Source organism: Chrysochloris asiatica, unplaced genomic scaffold (assembly GCF_000296735.1).
Source record: "Chrysochloris asiatica unplaced genomic scaffold, ChrAsi1.0 scaffold00124, whole genome shotgun sequence".
Classification (NCBI taxonomy): Eukaryota; Metazoa; Chordata; class Mammalia; order Afrosoricida; family Chrysochloridae; genus Chrysochloris; species Chrysochloris asiatica.
The window spans coordinates 2,677,219-2,692,418 of NW_006408642.1; the positions used below are offsets into that span (position 1 = coordinate 2,677,219).

At 44.6% G+C, this 15,200-nt stretch overlaps 1 protein-coding gene across 1 annotated transcript; it reads right to left on the reverse strand.

Annotated features, from left to right (window-relative positions):
* Positions 1-1,681: 1,681 nt before the first annotated feature.
* Positions 1,682-6,820, reverse strand: CCK (cholecystokinin). The gene is made up of 2 exons (XM_006868762.1): positions 6,607-6,820; positions 1,682-1,815 (listed from the first exon to the last, which is right to left on the reverse strand). Exons 1-2 carry the CDS (start codon positions 6,818-6,820, stop codon positions 1,682-1,684), a joined length of 348 nt encoding a protein of 115 aa, XP_006868824.1.
* Between the last annotated feature and the right edge of the window lie 8,380 nt (positions 6,821-15,200).

Below are 15,200 nucleotides of genomic sequence, written 5' to 3' on the forward strand. Positions count from 1 at the left end.
GGAGAAGCGGGGCAATGAGGATGGGGAGAGGAAGGGAAGAGAGCAGTTCGTTCCCACAGTGTGGGAGTTCCCCAGGCTGCTTGACACTGGAGGGTGACGCGCTGTTGGCTTCTTTGAGAGGTACTCAGCTAGGCTGAGGGATCCTGGGCTGATCCCATGAGAGCCAGGTCATGGTGCCAGACTGGACCCCTAGGACAGCATATGGCATAGAGATGGGAGCAGGCCAGTGCAGTTAGATGGGGACTAGTCTAAATCCAATGAAGCACTGAGAGTGGGGGAAGCAGGTCTTTAAGGGTCCTTCCAACTCCTAACAGGGGAGCTCCACTTTGTTGCTATTAAGTGCTGTGGAATTGGTTCTGACTCACAGCAGACCCTGTATAGCGTTTCTGAGGAGGAGAGACTGGTGGGTTTGAACTGTCCACCTTTCACTTAGCAAGTCCAGTGCTTATTCTACAGTGCCACACCAGGATTCCACTTTTGTTGTTGTTAAGTGCCATGGAGTCCAGTTCTAACTCATAGCAACCCTATGAAGGGTTTTTAGGTCCCCTCAAAGCCACCACAAGCAATCACACACACTAATTCAGTGCCCTGCAGGTTAATGTGCTGATGTTCTAAATCTGCGGGTTAATGTGCTGGACCACAAGGTCAGTTTGAACAACAAAATCAGCAGTCAAGGTCATCAGTGGTTCCTTGGAAACCCTATACAGGGTCGCTATGAGTCAGGACCAACTCAGTGGCACAAGAGAAGAGCAGTAACCTCTGAATCAAATGTATATAAAAGCGCTGCCCAGTTGTTTTTGTGATGTGTCATCTAGTCGATTTGAACTCATAGGACACTATATAACACCATAGAACTGCCCCTGAGGGTTTCCTATATAATTTGTTAAGAGGACAAGGGAACTCCTAAGAAGCTCTGGTGTGGGTAGACACATGGAAAGTTCCATCCCTAGTTGCCCCTCTGGGTCTTACCCAGACGAACAAGTGCTCAGGAGTCCTGGTGTGGTGCTGTAGGATAAGTACTGGACTGATAACCATGGGGTCAGCAGTTCAAACCCACCAGCTGCTCCTTGTAAACCCTATACAGGGTTTCTATGAATCAGAACTAACTTGACAGCACTTAACACCAACACCACCAGCAGGGTAGGTGCTTTTTTCACAATGAAGCTCAACCTGGGTCCAGAGATCAGGGTGGCAGGGTTGAGCTCTGGAGTTGACCACAGAAGGCCCTTTATCTGGTCCTTGCCTCTGGGCTGGGAAGGCAGCTCCATGCCCAGCCCTCATTTCCCCAACCCTTTCAGGGCCATCTACTGTTGGAATTAGTCCTCGGATATTGTACCCCAGGTCTCCTTCCTTGATGATTCTGATGACCAAGTGGAACCCTTTGCCCTCAGTAGATACAGTGTAGGAAGAGGCAGAGTGAAATGACTTTAATGGCATAGCAACAGTTTAGGGCCAGGAGTCACAGATGAGGGGACCTTTGTGTCTTCCATTTGTGAACATTGGCAGAGGTACATAGTTGCACTGGACAATCTTACAGACAGGGTTTTCACATTGAAAACTTAATGTATACTTTAAAGTGTCAATCTTCAGAGACAATGAGTTATGACTGTGATTATTTTCCTATTCTGCCTTCTCTGAGACGGGAAGTTGCTTCCGGTCCAACTGATGAATGCTAGGTCCCCTAAGATGGATACTCATACTCCTCAGCACTGCGGCGACCAAAATCCATCCAGCCCATGTAGTCCCGGTCACTTATCCTGTGGCTGGGATCCAGGCCCTGCAGGTTCTTCATGATGGACATCCGGCCAGAGGGAACTACAAGGACCAGGGAGGGAAATAAGAGCATAATGTTTTTAAATAATAAGATACAAGAATATTGCTAGTTCAGTTTGTAAATAAGAACAACGGGGAAAACCAGGCAATATATCATGTACACCTTCTTATGAATGGCAAAGAGAGTGAAATTGCTGGACTAAGATATGAGACGAGAAGGATCGATGTCTCTGTGACTAGAGTTGTTGTTAGGTACCATCGAATCAGTGTGGACACACAGTGACCCCATGTGACAGAGTAGGACTGCCCTTAGGGCTTCCTAGACTGTAATCTTAAGGGAAACAGATCTAAAGGTCTTTTTACCATGGAGCCTCTGGTTGGGTTTGAAGTGCCAATTGAGCAGCTGAACACCAACCAGAAAGGGAAATATTTACTCTAGTATTTACATGGGTTTGCTTTGTGTTCTGCAAATATTTAGGTAAATTCATTTCTTTCTGACTTTCATGGACTAGAGAGACCCTGGGTGATGCAAATGGCTAAAGATTCCACTGCTAAAGTCAAGGCAGAAGGTTAGAGGCTACCCAGATGTGCACTGGACATAGTGATCTGCCTCCAGGCGATCAGCATGACCCTCAGCAGAAGCCAAGAACTGCCCCATTACTTGTTACTGTTAAGTGCAGGTGAGTCCAGTTCCAACTCACAGTGACCTTGTATAGGACTTCCAAGGAGCAGTGGTGGGTTTGAAATACCGACCTTGTGGTTCTCAGTCCAGTACTGACCTTACAGCACCATACCAGAAGTCCCCATTACTTACTCACTTTTAAAGTTCACACTTTAATATCTCTGAATATAATTAGTCCTCTGGAGAAGTCTTGTTTTTAAGGTAATGCTTTGGCATTACAATACTTTGGCTTTGGGATTTTTTTGAAAAAATGGAATTGACCCTCATTACTACATAAATGGAGTCCTGATGTGATGCTGTGGGATAAGCACTGGCCCACAAGGTTGGTTTGAACCACAAAGTTGGCAGTTCAAATTTACCAACCACTCCTCCGAAACCCTATTCAGGGTCTCTATGATTCAGAATTGACTCAACGACACTGAACAACAACAAAAACTAGATAAATGCTGTTTAAAATCATTCATTTGAAAGCCAATTTCCTTTTTCAAAACAATATTGGAAAAAAAAGACACAACATCAGATAAAAATCCTTAACCCAGAAGGGTGGGTGGGGAAGGAAGAAAGAGATCATTTAAATCAGTGATTTTGGTGAAAATGCAACTGCTGTACCTGAAATAGGTGCTTTGGGATGGGGGCTAGGTGCCCAAGGAAAGAGTGATTCTCTTGTGTAAGTCAGACTCAGTAGGGACAGGAAAAGATGGTTTCTTTGGAAGCATGGGACACAGTTTTGTCATATGAAATCAGTATAATGCTTTCTCCTATGCAAAATAAGGATTTCTGGTATGGCCCTGTGCATGAGCATGTGACTGTGAACTAAAGGTCGGCAGTTTAAACCCACCAGCTGCTCCTCGGAAACCTTAAACACCTCTATGAGTTGAAACCTATTCAAGGGGGACTTAACAACAACGTGCAAAGAAAGGTCCCTCAGGTGAAGGAGGAGACTACTCTATACAGTTCCTACTGAGTTAAGGCCACTAGGTTCCCACCTCTCATGATGCTGAAAGACGCTGCTCTTATCAGCTTATGTATTGAACAAAGACATGGCAGAGGCAATTACCCTGTCTTTTTGGGTCTTCAAATTAAGAAAGCTACATTAACAACAGGAATAGTCCCATAGGGCCACATTCCTACCCACCCACTCCTCGATGCCCTGCATATCTCCTCCTAACCTAGAACTAAGGGTCAACATGGCACTCTCCAGCTCCTCTAGACGTCTCCTCAGCCTGCACAGAAGAAAACCAGTCCCTGTTATTTAGCTGTTCAATATTTTTCAGGTAAACTAGTATACCTTATGTTCAGCAACACCTGCAGATCCAGTCACCTGTAACAAACACTCACCGAAGTTTGCTCTGATCATGAATGACCACACCAATGTCTGGGCACTACCAGAATTTCTAACTAATGGAAGCACAGTGACAGCTCTGATATACCCAGCAGCCTGAGTTACTGGAGGAGACACTGTGTTCAGCCTCAGTGTTACCACTCTGCCCATAGCTCTGTCCTTTGCATTCGTTTCCCCGGGTCTCGTACACTTCCCCAATGTCTAATGCAAGGCAAAGATTTACACATTATTTATGGGAGAGAATGGGAGGGTCTGACTCTTAAACTTTAAAACCCAGAATGGGTAGGGCAGCTGGCAAATTGAATAGTTTCCAGACCCTCTGGGGAGGATAGGACTTGGGTAGACTCAGCTCTGCTATTGTCTGAATGTGAAACTCATGCTGGTTATTCACCCTTCTAGAGCCCCAGTTCCTCATTGGCCAAATGGGAATAAAAACACTGCGCAGACAATATAGATGTAACACTGGAGCTCTGCTGGGCACGGGCAGGTGCACACTAAATGTAAGATGCCTGCCCAAACCCATTCCCACCCCCCAATAAAATTGCTTCTCTTTATTGAAACCTCTGAGGGACATTCCTAAAGATAAATGATTGAACACTGCGCAAAGAGTAAATCATCTTGTTTAAGACCTTTAAGCACAATCTGTATTTTTTTTGCTGTTACGTGCCATCGAGTTGGTTCCAACTCATAGCAACCCTGTATAGCACCTGGTGAGGTTTGAACTGCCCACCTTGTGGTTCTCAGTCAAGTGCTAATCCACAGCACCACACCAGATGTTGTTGTTAGATGCCATCAAATTGATCTTTGACTCATAGAGACCCCCATGGGACAGAGTAGAACTGCCTGTAGAGTTTTCTAGGCTGTAATCTTTACCGGAACAAGTGACTAGGTCTTTCTCTTTCAATGTAATTAGCAGTAAAGCAAACAGAAGCTGTTAGGTGAGTTTGAACCACCAACATTTTGGGTTAGTAGCCACGTGCTTAACCATTGTACCATCAAGGCTCCCTTATTAGCTACGCTGTAAGCAAAGCAGAAGCTGTCATCCAGTTGATTCTGACTCATGTCAGAGTAGAATTGCCCCAGAGAGTTTCCTAGGCTGTGATCTTTATGGGAAGCTGACTGCCACATCTTTCTCCTGAGGAGCCATTAGGTTCAATGTTTTGATTGGCAGTTAAGCACTTAACCACTGTACCACCAGGGTAAAAATCTGATACAATCTCAAAACATGTAAAATATTCAAAGAAACGGAACAGTTTTTGTAATGTGTGTCCTAGGAAGCAATGTGGTAACTGATTTTTTTTCTGGAACTGTTTCTCTAGGAACTTTCCTGCAGGTGGGGAGGGAGGTATGCAGCTGACTAGTGCTCACATTTTCTCCCAGAAAAAAGAGTTTACTTAGAAAGCTTCAGATTAATCTGTTTGAAATTCAGGTCATATATTAAATTTCTTTCAGACAGATAATCAGCAGGAAACCAAAAGTTTTCAGATATTGTCTATTATCCTACCAATATTTCATCACTTTCAATGTAATTTGCAGGAAAGCAGAACACAGGTGATAGTTTTGATAGTTTTCCAAAGGGAGGAAGAAATATAACATGGTACCATTGGCTTCTTCTCTCTGAAATCCCTTAGTTTAAAAGGATCTATTCTCACTTTGATATGAAGCCACAGGAGACTCTGGAGAGGCCTTTTCATTCCTCTAGAACTCCTGGGGTGGTGCTGCAGGGTCAGCACTGGACTGCTAACCACAAGGTTGGTAGTTCAAACCCAGTAACTGCTCCTTGAAAACCTGTTACAGGGTTGCTGAGTCGGAACTGACTCGGCAGCATTTAACAACAGTCAACTCCAGAAGGAGCCCCGGTGATGTGATGGTTAAGTGCTTAGATGCTAAGCCTAAAGTTGCAGTTCAAACCATGGAAGAAAAGATTTGGTGATCAGTGTCTGTAATGAAAACCCTATGGACAGTTGTATTATGTCACATGAGGTGGCTGTGAGTTGGAATCAACTGGAGAACACCCAATAACAGCCAAATCCACCAGGGAAAGGCAGCCTCCTGGAAGGAGCTTGCCTCCCCGCCTCCCCACTTCTACCTCTACCCAAGAATGGAAATTCCCTGAGAGGTTTTAAGTGTCCATTGCAATGTTGGTCCAGCTGAGCATATTGCCACATAGCCAGAGTGTGCTCACCGCTGTGAATGAGGCTGGTAGAATAACAAGTTAGGAAGTCATCTCTAAGGAGAGCTCAGAATTGCTACAGATTCCTTTCTTGTGTTACATAGCTCAGTTAAAACTAACATTGTCACTTCTTCTTAAACTGCTGTTGCCAGATCTCCAGCGTTGCCAGCTACAGTGTTTCTAATTGTCAGTATCTAGTGGCTCCTGGGTTTTGTTGTTGTTTGTTTTACAGTAGGGAATATTTAGTGGATTTGTGAATTCATTTTTAGAGAATTCTGCATAAATTGAAATGAATATTTACAAAAGGAATTTGAAATCTTATCTTTTAATGTCTTCATAAAATGAGTTGAATTTAGTAACACTGAGCCAACAATTTGTTCAAAGAAATCTTTTATAAAGGTTCTTCTTAATGAAGTCCCTCCATTACCATTCCTCACTCCCACCCCAATTTGCTACAAAGTAAGTTCAGAAAACTGAAAAGTCTAGTGTGAAGAACCTTTGCTCTTTACCTGTCGCAGGCGTTTGTCTGGAGAGGTATCTCATCAATAGGGCGCTAGAAGAGAGGGTCAGGACTGGGAGTGCTGCTCCCCGACAGACCCCCGACAGACCGGAGGGATGAAGAAGGGCCATCCTTACCTTTCCGGGCCTGTTGGATATATCTGGCCAGCAGAGCTCCCAGGTGCGCTCTGGGCTCACCGTCCACCCTCTGCACAGCCCTCAGCGGCCTCCGGGGCGCTTCCTCTGCCTGATGCACCCCGGGTCCCACGGGATCTGCCGGAGGTGCGGGCTGAGCCAGGGCACCTGCCGCCAGGACCGCCATCAGTACGCACAGGCTCACGCAGCTGTTCATGTCTGTGGAGAGCAAAGACGAGGCAGTCAATGAAAAGGTGGGGACCCTGTGGGCGCCTGCGTGGAGCTGGGAGAACGGGGCACAAAAAAGAACTCAGCCCACGTCGGGGGCGCTCCGGATTGGCCAGGTTCGCAATGGCAAGAGGAATCGCTGCGCTCAGAACGGAGACTTTTTGCCAGAGCACCCGTGTCCCGGCGCACCAAGCTTGTCTTTGGTTAAACCACAGTCAGAGCTGGTGTAGCGCGCAGAGACATGCATAGCAGAAGAAATATTTTTGCGCTTTCCTTTAGATTGACGAAATGTTAGTAGAGCGTCTCTATTCTAACTGGAAAAGCAAGCGATTAAGAAAACGGGACATAATTCCTAAAGAGAAAACTAGGAGAAAAGAGACTTGTAAAGAAAGACAGCTCGTTTAAAAATAGCTAAGAAGCTTTCAGTAGGGAAATAAATGTTGAGAAAAGAGGTGGTGGTGGTTATGTGCCGTGGAGTCGGTTCCGACTCATAGCGACCCTGAAAGGGCTTTCCAAGGCTGTAAATCTTTACAGGAGCAGAAAGCCTCATCTTTCTCCCGCGGAACGGCTGGTAGTTTCGAACTACTGAAAATAGGAGCACAGTTTTAAATATGGGAGCAATAGATAAAACCGTATTTACAAAGTTTCTGCAAGATACATATGAAAACTGCCATCAAACCACTAGGCAAATATAGGTAAGGTTTAGAAAATCAGTAATATGTGCTCAGCCCAGATGCATTTTAAAGAGCAAAGCACTCGTGTTTCTGTCCCTAAAGCATTGATTTTGTGTGTGTGTGCACTATTTACAAAATCAATTTAAATAATTTTTAAACTTCTTATTTGGCGATTGCAAAGTACACAGCACCTCTGTGTAAAATCTAGCAAACCCCAATTCGAATGCTAATCATTTGCCAATGGATATTACAGCGTTGTGCGCATAAAGAGAAGATGCACGCGAGTGACCGTTTCTAAAACAGTTTCACCCACTCCGCATGCACTGTTAGATCCAGTGCCTTTGTTACTGAGTTTAAGAAATATCATTCCAGCGGTCGAGAAGAGATACGACAGCCGAAAAATAAATGGAAAGGGAGCACAAAACGGAAGACAGCATTCCTACGACAAAAGATCCTTGGATTAAGTCGCTACAGGGCGAACCTACCTTTGGAGTAGGACGCAGAGGGCTTCTGGTTCCTAGCAGAGTAGCCGGCGGCCTAGCCAAGTTCAGGGTCGGCGGTCTGCAGCCTCTTAAATAGCTCCGCCCGGCGCAGTGGTCCAGTCATCTGTTTACCCAGCGCTGACGCAAACAGGCAGCAACACGTGCTCAGTTGGCGGCCACTAGGGCGACTCTCGATTGAGGTGAGGGGGAAATGGTCCAGTAGAGCCCAGTTAACCCCTCCCCCGCTGGATGTCCAGTGGCCGTTCCGCCTCTCCTCCAACGTTATCCGGCTTCCTCACCCTCGCGTGTCCCAGCGCCTTGCTCCCCTAGGCAGGAGCCCTGGGAATCGGAGTTTCCTCCAGGATGGGGAAACTGCCGGCCTCGAAAACTCTTTAGGGTCCCAATGGCCCGGAAAGAGCATTTTGGGGAATATGAGGTTGGGTTGGGCGCCGGAAAAGTGTAATTCTGAGAGGGAATGTATTATTCCGGCCCCTCTCGGAGCACCCTAGGCAGGTTCAGGGAGGGAGGTTTGGACCCGGTGTCTCCAATTTTCCCCAGCTTCGCTAAAAGTCGCTGAAGTTCTCCAAGGTTTTAAGGGCACGTGCTTTTGGGTCACTGAATGAGCTGCGGCCACAACTGGCTGTGGGTATCCTGGGTCTCACTTTGTTGTTTTTTGTTAAGTGCCGTGGAGTCGGTTCCGACCCATAGCGACCCTATATAGGATTTCCAAGGAGCGACTGGTGAGCTTGAACCACCGACCTTGCAGTTCACACGGCTTTGCAGTCTGACTCATTAACCCACAGCGCCACACCCAGGGTCTCACTTTACTCAGGTATAAAATGGATGACGCTACTTGACTTTGCTTGGAGGAATCCAGCTGGGAAAAGCTCGGTATTTTCTGTGAAGCGCCAACACCGCCTCCCAGAGGCGCCTGCAGCTTCTCGCCGCCAAGTGGCGCTCAAGTGTCCCAGAGAGGTTTGTTTCTCACTTGCCGCTTCCTCCACGTACTACTTCTTCGAAGCCCGGCTTCATCCCCACTGAAAATGGGGCTGCTAGACTTGGAAATAAGGACCCCTCCCGCATCACTCGCCCCACTTCCCCGCGCGGTCGCGTCCCTGGCTCTAGACAACCGTGATCCGGAGTCAGTGTGCGCTCATGGTCTTCACCCAGGTCTTCATCCTGAAGCCGCTTAGGTTTAAATCGTGGAACTGGTGTTTAGGGTTACATCGTCCCGGCACAAGCACTGCCACCCCATTTCACAGACTGCAAACTGAGGCACGTAGAAGACTTGAGCCTATAGTCGTCCCACTATTACACTACCATGCCAAGCCCAGAATTCAGAAACTTTTCTTACAAATCCCTTATCAGCTTTGTCTAACGAGTGCTGAGGCTCTCAGGATGGCTGGTTTTTGGGGGCGCCTGTGTACAGCTTGAAAAGCCCCCCTCCCTTTCTAAAGTCTAGGGACAGCTTCGTTTCTGCAATCTAAAAGTGGAATTTCAAAACAGAGCAGTTGACTAAATGCTTTCTAGTGAGTTTCCCACGAGGCTGCTAAGTTTGTGTATAGTTTTGTTGGGGAAACTAGGTGTATTTGTAACCATGGCCAAGACATGTCTAGAAATAAAAACTTGTTATAGAGCAGTGGTTCTCAAACTTTAGCCTAGGGTGGTGGTTGCTCATGAGGAAGTAGGGGTGGCAGGAAGAAGTGATGGATGAGTGGAGGAAAGAGCCAGAGAAGGTGTGACAGACTGGCTGAGTGAGGGATTCCACCAGGTGAAGTCAAAGGGGACAAGGGCTCCGATAAATTGGAAGAAGGTCCCAGGCGGGGGAACTAGTTCATTTACCATAAAGTTGTAGCTACTTCACTCCCTGGAATGAACGTCCTCTGGAGGAAAACAACAACAAAAAGGAAGCTAATAGTAAGAATGATTTTCCTTCTTAATGGATTAGAGAGTGCTAATGTTTCTGATCCTTGATCTTTTTTTTTTTTTTAGTTTTTATTGTGAATTATGTGTTGGTTTATATGGGTGAACATTATCTTTGCATTCATCTTATCGTACTTTGTTTCACTGCAATGATCACAATCCTCTGCATGCATCATCAAACACCCAGAGGGCACAACTCCCCCCCTCCCCCAGCACACAACCCTTCTCCCTCCCTGAGTCCAGAGTCCCCAGCTGCTCCTTTGTCCAAGTCATTGCCTCTGCCTCCATCCCTAGTGTCACTGCCTCTCCAGACACTTGATTATTCCAGGGATTTCCGCTCCTGGACTGCAAAATCAGCAGCTCCCCTCCTTTTGTTACAAAACATTTACATTGACCTTTCCAACACTCACTGTCAGACCTGATAGCAATCATTCCCTAATGAACCACAGGAGTCCTTTCCACCTCACCTTTTATCAACCCCATCCAGACAAATTGGAAACAATTCAGTGGAGGTTCTACCATTCCCTGTATCCTCTGGAGCTAGGTTCCCTATTGAAAGCTTGTAAGCCAGTCACTTCTTGACTTTGGTGTTATTGTTGTTGTTAAGTGCCAGTAAAGTCGATTCCGACCCATAGTGACCCTGTATAGGGTTTCCGAGGAGCAGCTGCTGAGCTTGAACCGCCGACCTTGCAATTCAAATGGCTTTGCAGTCTGGTGCATTAACCCACAGCGCCACACCAGGACTTCTCTTGCCTTTGTAGTCCCGCCATTTTGGGTAGCCTATGTCTAACTTCCCCCTCCCTGTAGACCCTGTGTACCAAGGGGGTAAGAATGATCCTCAATGTAGAGATTTGTCTGCTCCTTTGTCTGACAATTCTTCTTAAGCAAGACCAGCTGCTGGGGTCTGGACTTTTCTTGTAATGCATACCTGCACTAAGGAGAATCCTTTCACTGACTAACTAATCTTTGCTTAATGCTTCCTAAGGTAGATGCTTCTGGCTAGGGATGCCCTAAGTTGAGCGGTTTTGAGCACAAGGACACCATTCCCACCTCAAGTTTCCAAACAGGTGTAGAGGTTTAGTTTGGAATGCAAGGCTGTTAACTCTTCTAAGGCCACCTCTCAACAAACAAGGGTTGGGAAGGAGCCCTGGTAGTGTAGTGAATAAGCAGTTCGAATCCACCAGCTGCTCTGCAAGAGAAAGATGAGACTTTCTGTTCCTGTAAAGATTTACAGCTTCAAAACCATATATAGTGTTGCTATGAGCCAGATCCGACTCGATGGCACATAGCACACACAACACAGCTCTCCTTACAAGAACTAAGATTGAGCTGCTAACAGCAACACCAATGGTTCAAACTCTCCAGCCACTCAGGGACAGTGAGGATGCTGTCTGCTCCTATAAAGAGTTACAGTCTTAGAAACCCTAAGGAGCAGTTCTACTGTATCCTATAGGGTCACTATGAGTTGTAATCAGCTTGATAGCAGTGGATTTGGTTTTGGTCTATGGATCATTCCAGAAGCTTCTGGAACCCTCTCAAAGCTTTTTGAGTCCCCTTTGCCTGCAGCAGTGACCTTGATAACATTCTTTTAATTGGCTTTTTCACCTTCTTTGTTTCTCTCTCTCTTCTCATTTCCTCATAGCTGCTCTCTAGGAGCAAAAGATTGATAATTTGAATCCACTAGCTAGTCACAACAGAAAAATAAGATCGTTTGTCTTCTTAAATATTACAGCCATGGACGCTCTATGGGGCAGTTCTCTATCCTATAGGGTCAGATGAATTGGCGTCCACTTGATGGCAATTGGTTATGGGCAAAATTATTAAGTGACACAGGAATCATCAAAATAAGGTCACGGTACTAAAAAGAATTGGTTGATGTTCTATTATTTCAGGAGGTACAATAGAATAAAAAACTGATAGTACTGAAGGAAGAAGTCCAAGCTGCACTGAAGAAATTGTCAAAAAAACAAGGCTCTAGGAATTGATGTCACAGGACACCGGCAGGACAGGTGGTTTCTAGTAATCTGCTATAAAAATTGCTGTCTCAATCATGTCTGTTTCTGAGGGTCCATTGTAAAGCTTTATCATTGATGCTGTGCATCAAGACTCTTCAGGTATAAGTGTTTGCATCTTGAATCTGTATAACTTTTGGGAACAGATTGTGATATCCTACACCTGACAGACCTCAGATTAAAAAGAATGCCTCCTTTGGGGATATGGTTAGGTAAGCAATAAGATTAGAGGAACTGCTGCAAGAAAAGGCAGATTTAAAATTCAACATGAATTCTAGACTCATATTAAGACTTTAAAACAATACAGATCAAAACTGTACTTATCCAATCTGAATACTCAGCAAGTAAATTTGGGAAGCTGGATTATATGAAGAAGAATGTGAATTGGAGGAACACAGCCTTCCTTGGTGAAAATGAAGAGTGTCTTCTGAAGTACTGAAAACGATCAAAGACTACAACTTTCAGTATGTATTAAGACTCAACATAAAGAAAACAAAACCCTCACAACTGGACCAATGGGCAACATTATGTTAAATGGAGAAAGATTAATGTTGTCAAAGGTTCCATTTTACTTGGATCCACAATCAATGCCCATAGAAGCAGCAGTCAGGAAATCTGATGATGTCTTACTTTGGATAAACCTGGTGCAAATGGCCTCTTTATACTGTTAAAAAGAAAAGATGTCACTTTGAAGATTAGGGTGTGCCTGATCAAATGCATGAGGAAGATTGAAGAAGAACTGATATTGAAAATGTCATGGCCTGCTGGGAGAATGAATAAATTTTTCTTGAAAGAAGTACAGACAGAATGCTCCTTAAAAGGCAAGAGTGATGAGACTTCATCTCATATACTTGGACATGCTTTCAGAAGGGACCAGTCCCTAGAGAAAGACATTATGCTTGGTAAAGTAGGTCAGTAAAAAAGAGGAAGATTCTTAAGAAGATGGGTTGACACAGTGGCTGCAATAGTGGGCTCAAAAACAGCAATGATTGTAAAGATGAGTCGATGGGGGCAGTGTTTCATTCCATTATGTACATGGTTGTTACGAGTTGAAACTGACTTAATGGCATTTAGCAATAACAACAATTCCTTCAGCTTTTATGAACTTACGACTTGCTTCTTTTGTCTCCCACCTTTATGCTGTTCTCCTTTATGCACATGACCTTTAGCAGCAACCAACCAAAGGTGGGTTCAAACCACCAGTATTTCAGTTAGTACTCAAGTACTTAACCATATGTACCACCTACAGACTCCAGGGACATGCTTGGGTCTCCTAATTTATTCTTTTTAGAATTTAAACTTGTTACAAGTAAACTCCATTCAAAGGAGGTCTGTAGACTGCTGTGATTAGAAATGCCACAGAAAGAGCTCTAGTTTGAAGTCATCGATTTCAGGCCTTGAGTTTCTTCTTTTGAACATGCATTAGAAATCATTATTTGTTCTGAAAAATTTAAAGGCCCATGTAGTGCCTTTATCTGGAATTATGTGACTGAAAAGAAAGAAGCAGCTATAGTCAGACCAGTGTTTCTTTTTTCCTAATGATGAATCTTCTTTAAATAGTGTGTCTCAGTTGTTTCTACAAAAGCAAGATCTGAAACAAGTTATCTGGGTGTGGGAATTTATTTGGGAGGAGATTCCAAGGAAGGAGGCATGAGGGAACAGACAGAGTGAGTAGGGAAGACAGAGAAGACGTGTGTGTTAGTGAAGGTGTTACTGTCATGGATAACTGGGATTTGTCCATTGTGCAATGCTCTGAGGTGTCTCTTAGTGCTTGTCTCATAATATACCCACGGGAGGCAGGAGGAGAGCAGAAGGCATTTATTCACCATCTCGCCTTCCCAGTTCCAAATAGGCCTTCCTGTTCCTGCAGGACCAGAGAAATCCCTTGGACAGAGGAGAGAGAAGCAGACGACTCAGGTGGGAACAGCTAATGGGGAGCTGAGGGATTATACCTGGAATATGCCTGTATTTTGATAATATCATATTCTCTTCACTGACATTTCTATTCTATAAGATTGATGGAATCAAGGAGACTAAATCTGGGAAGGATTTTGAAGACCCTCTTGTCCAACGGTCACAAATTCAAACACTACTGATCCAAGTGAAGTAGGTCAGGGCATGAGATGAGCAACAGCATAAATAAGCACAATGATAAATAACAACACGTGGGGTTGGTGGTTAATCCTACTGGGGAACTCTGGGGCCAATGTAAAACTCATGCTCAGGGCTAACTCACTCAAGGATCCAGGGAATGTTGCCCCATTGACAGCCAAACAACTGAGGGGTTAGGGACACTGACCCTCTCCCACTCAGTTGACAATCCTTATATAACTGCTGATTCCCCCAAAACTTAATTACTAATAACCTACTGTTTACTGGAAGCTTTACCAATAATATGAACAATTAATTAACACATATTTTGTATGGTATGTGTATTATGTATTCTTATAATAAAGTAAGCTAGAGAAAAGGAAATGCTATTAAAATCATAAGGAAGAGAGAATACATTTTTAGTTGTTGTTGTTAGGGGCAATCTAGTTGGTTCCAACTCATAGTGACCCTGTATAGTATTTCCAAAGAGCAGCTGGTAGATTTGAACTGAAGACCTTGTGGTTAGCAGTTCAGTGATTATCCTACAGCACCACATTATTTTCATTTGTTTTTAGATGAATCGTCTTCATGTTGAGTAGCCTGAGGAGGAAGAGGAGGGGTTAGTCTTGCTGTCTCAAGGGTAGCAGAGGTGCAAGAGATGGAGAAGATGAGAAGGGGAGGCAGGAGAGGCAGGAACATTCAGTGTAACTTTATGGAAATATATTGTGATTTTTAAAATTTCTCTACAACTGTTCTGCATAATGCCAATCCTTTCCCCACCATTTGCTTTAAGTTTCAGTGCCCATGTCATAGAAGGATCCATGTTGTAAAAGAAGTCAAAAGTTGTCTTGAATTACTGTAACCCTTCTGTTAGATTGTCTAATGCTGATTTGTTTCTGGTCATACTTCTATGTCTTCTTATCATCTGGACTGATTGGAAGCACTCACCTCTCTCATTTTGATTTCTGTTATTTCCTCTGTGTGGTGTCTATGAGCTCTTGAATTTCCCCAAGATCCAAATCTTGAAACCCTTTACTCCCTCCACCCCACTGATCTTTTTGCGATATCTATGCAATCAGAATATATTGATCATTACTGGAGATTAGACTGCAAAGGTTGGGAAGAAAGAGGAAGGATCAGTAGTTGCAAAATATGGCCTTGGTGATAGAAATGATGCTGGAGATTGC

Excerpts from the sequence above, each read along its gene's own strand:
- CCK (XM_006868762.1), bottom strand. The coding sequence starts at position 6,820 with ATGAACAGCTGCGTGAGCCTGTGCGTACTGATGGCGGTCCTGGCGGCA. Across the intron at positions 1,816-6,606 it reads TATCCAACAGGCCCGGAAAG|TTCCCTCTGGCCGGATGTCC; the intron begins GTAAGGATGGCC and ends TGGTCCTTGTAG.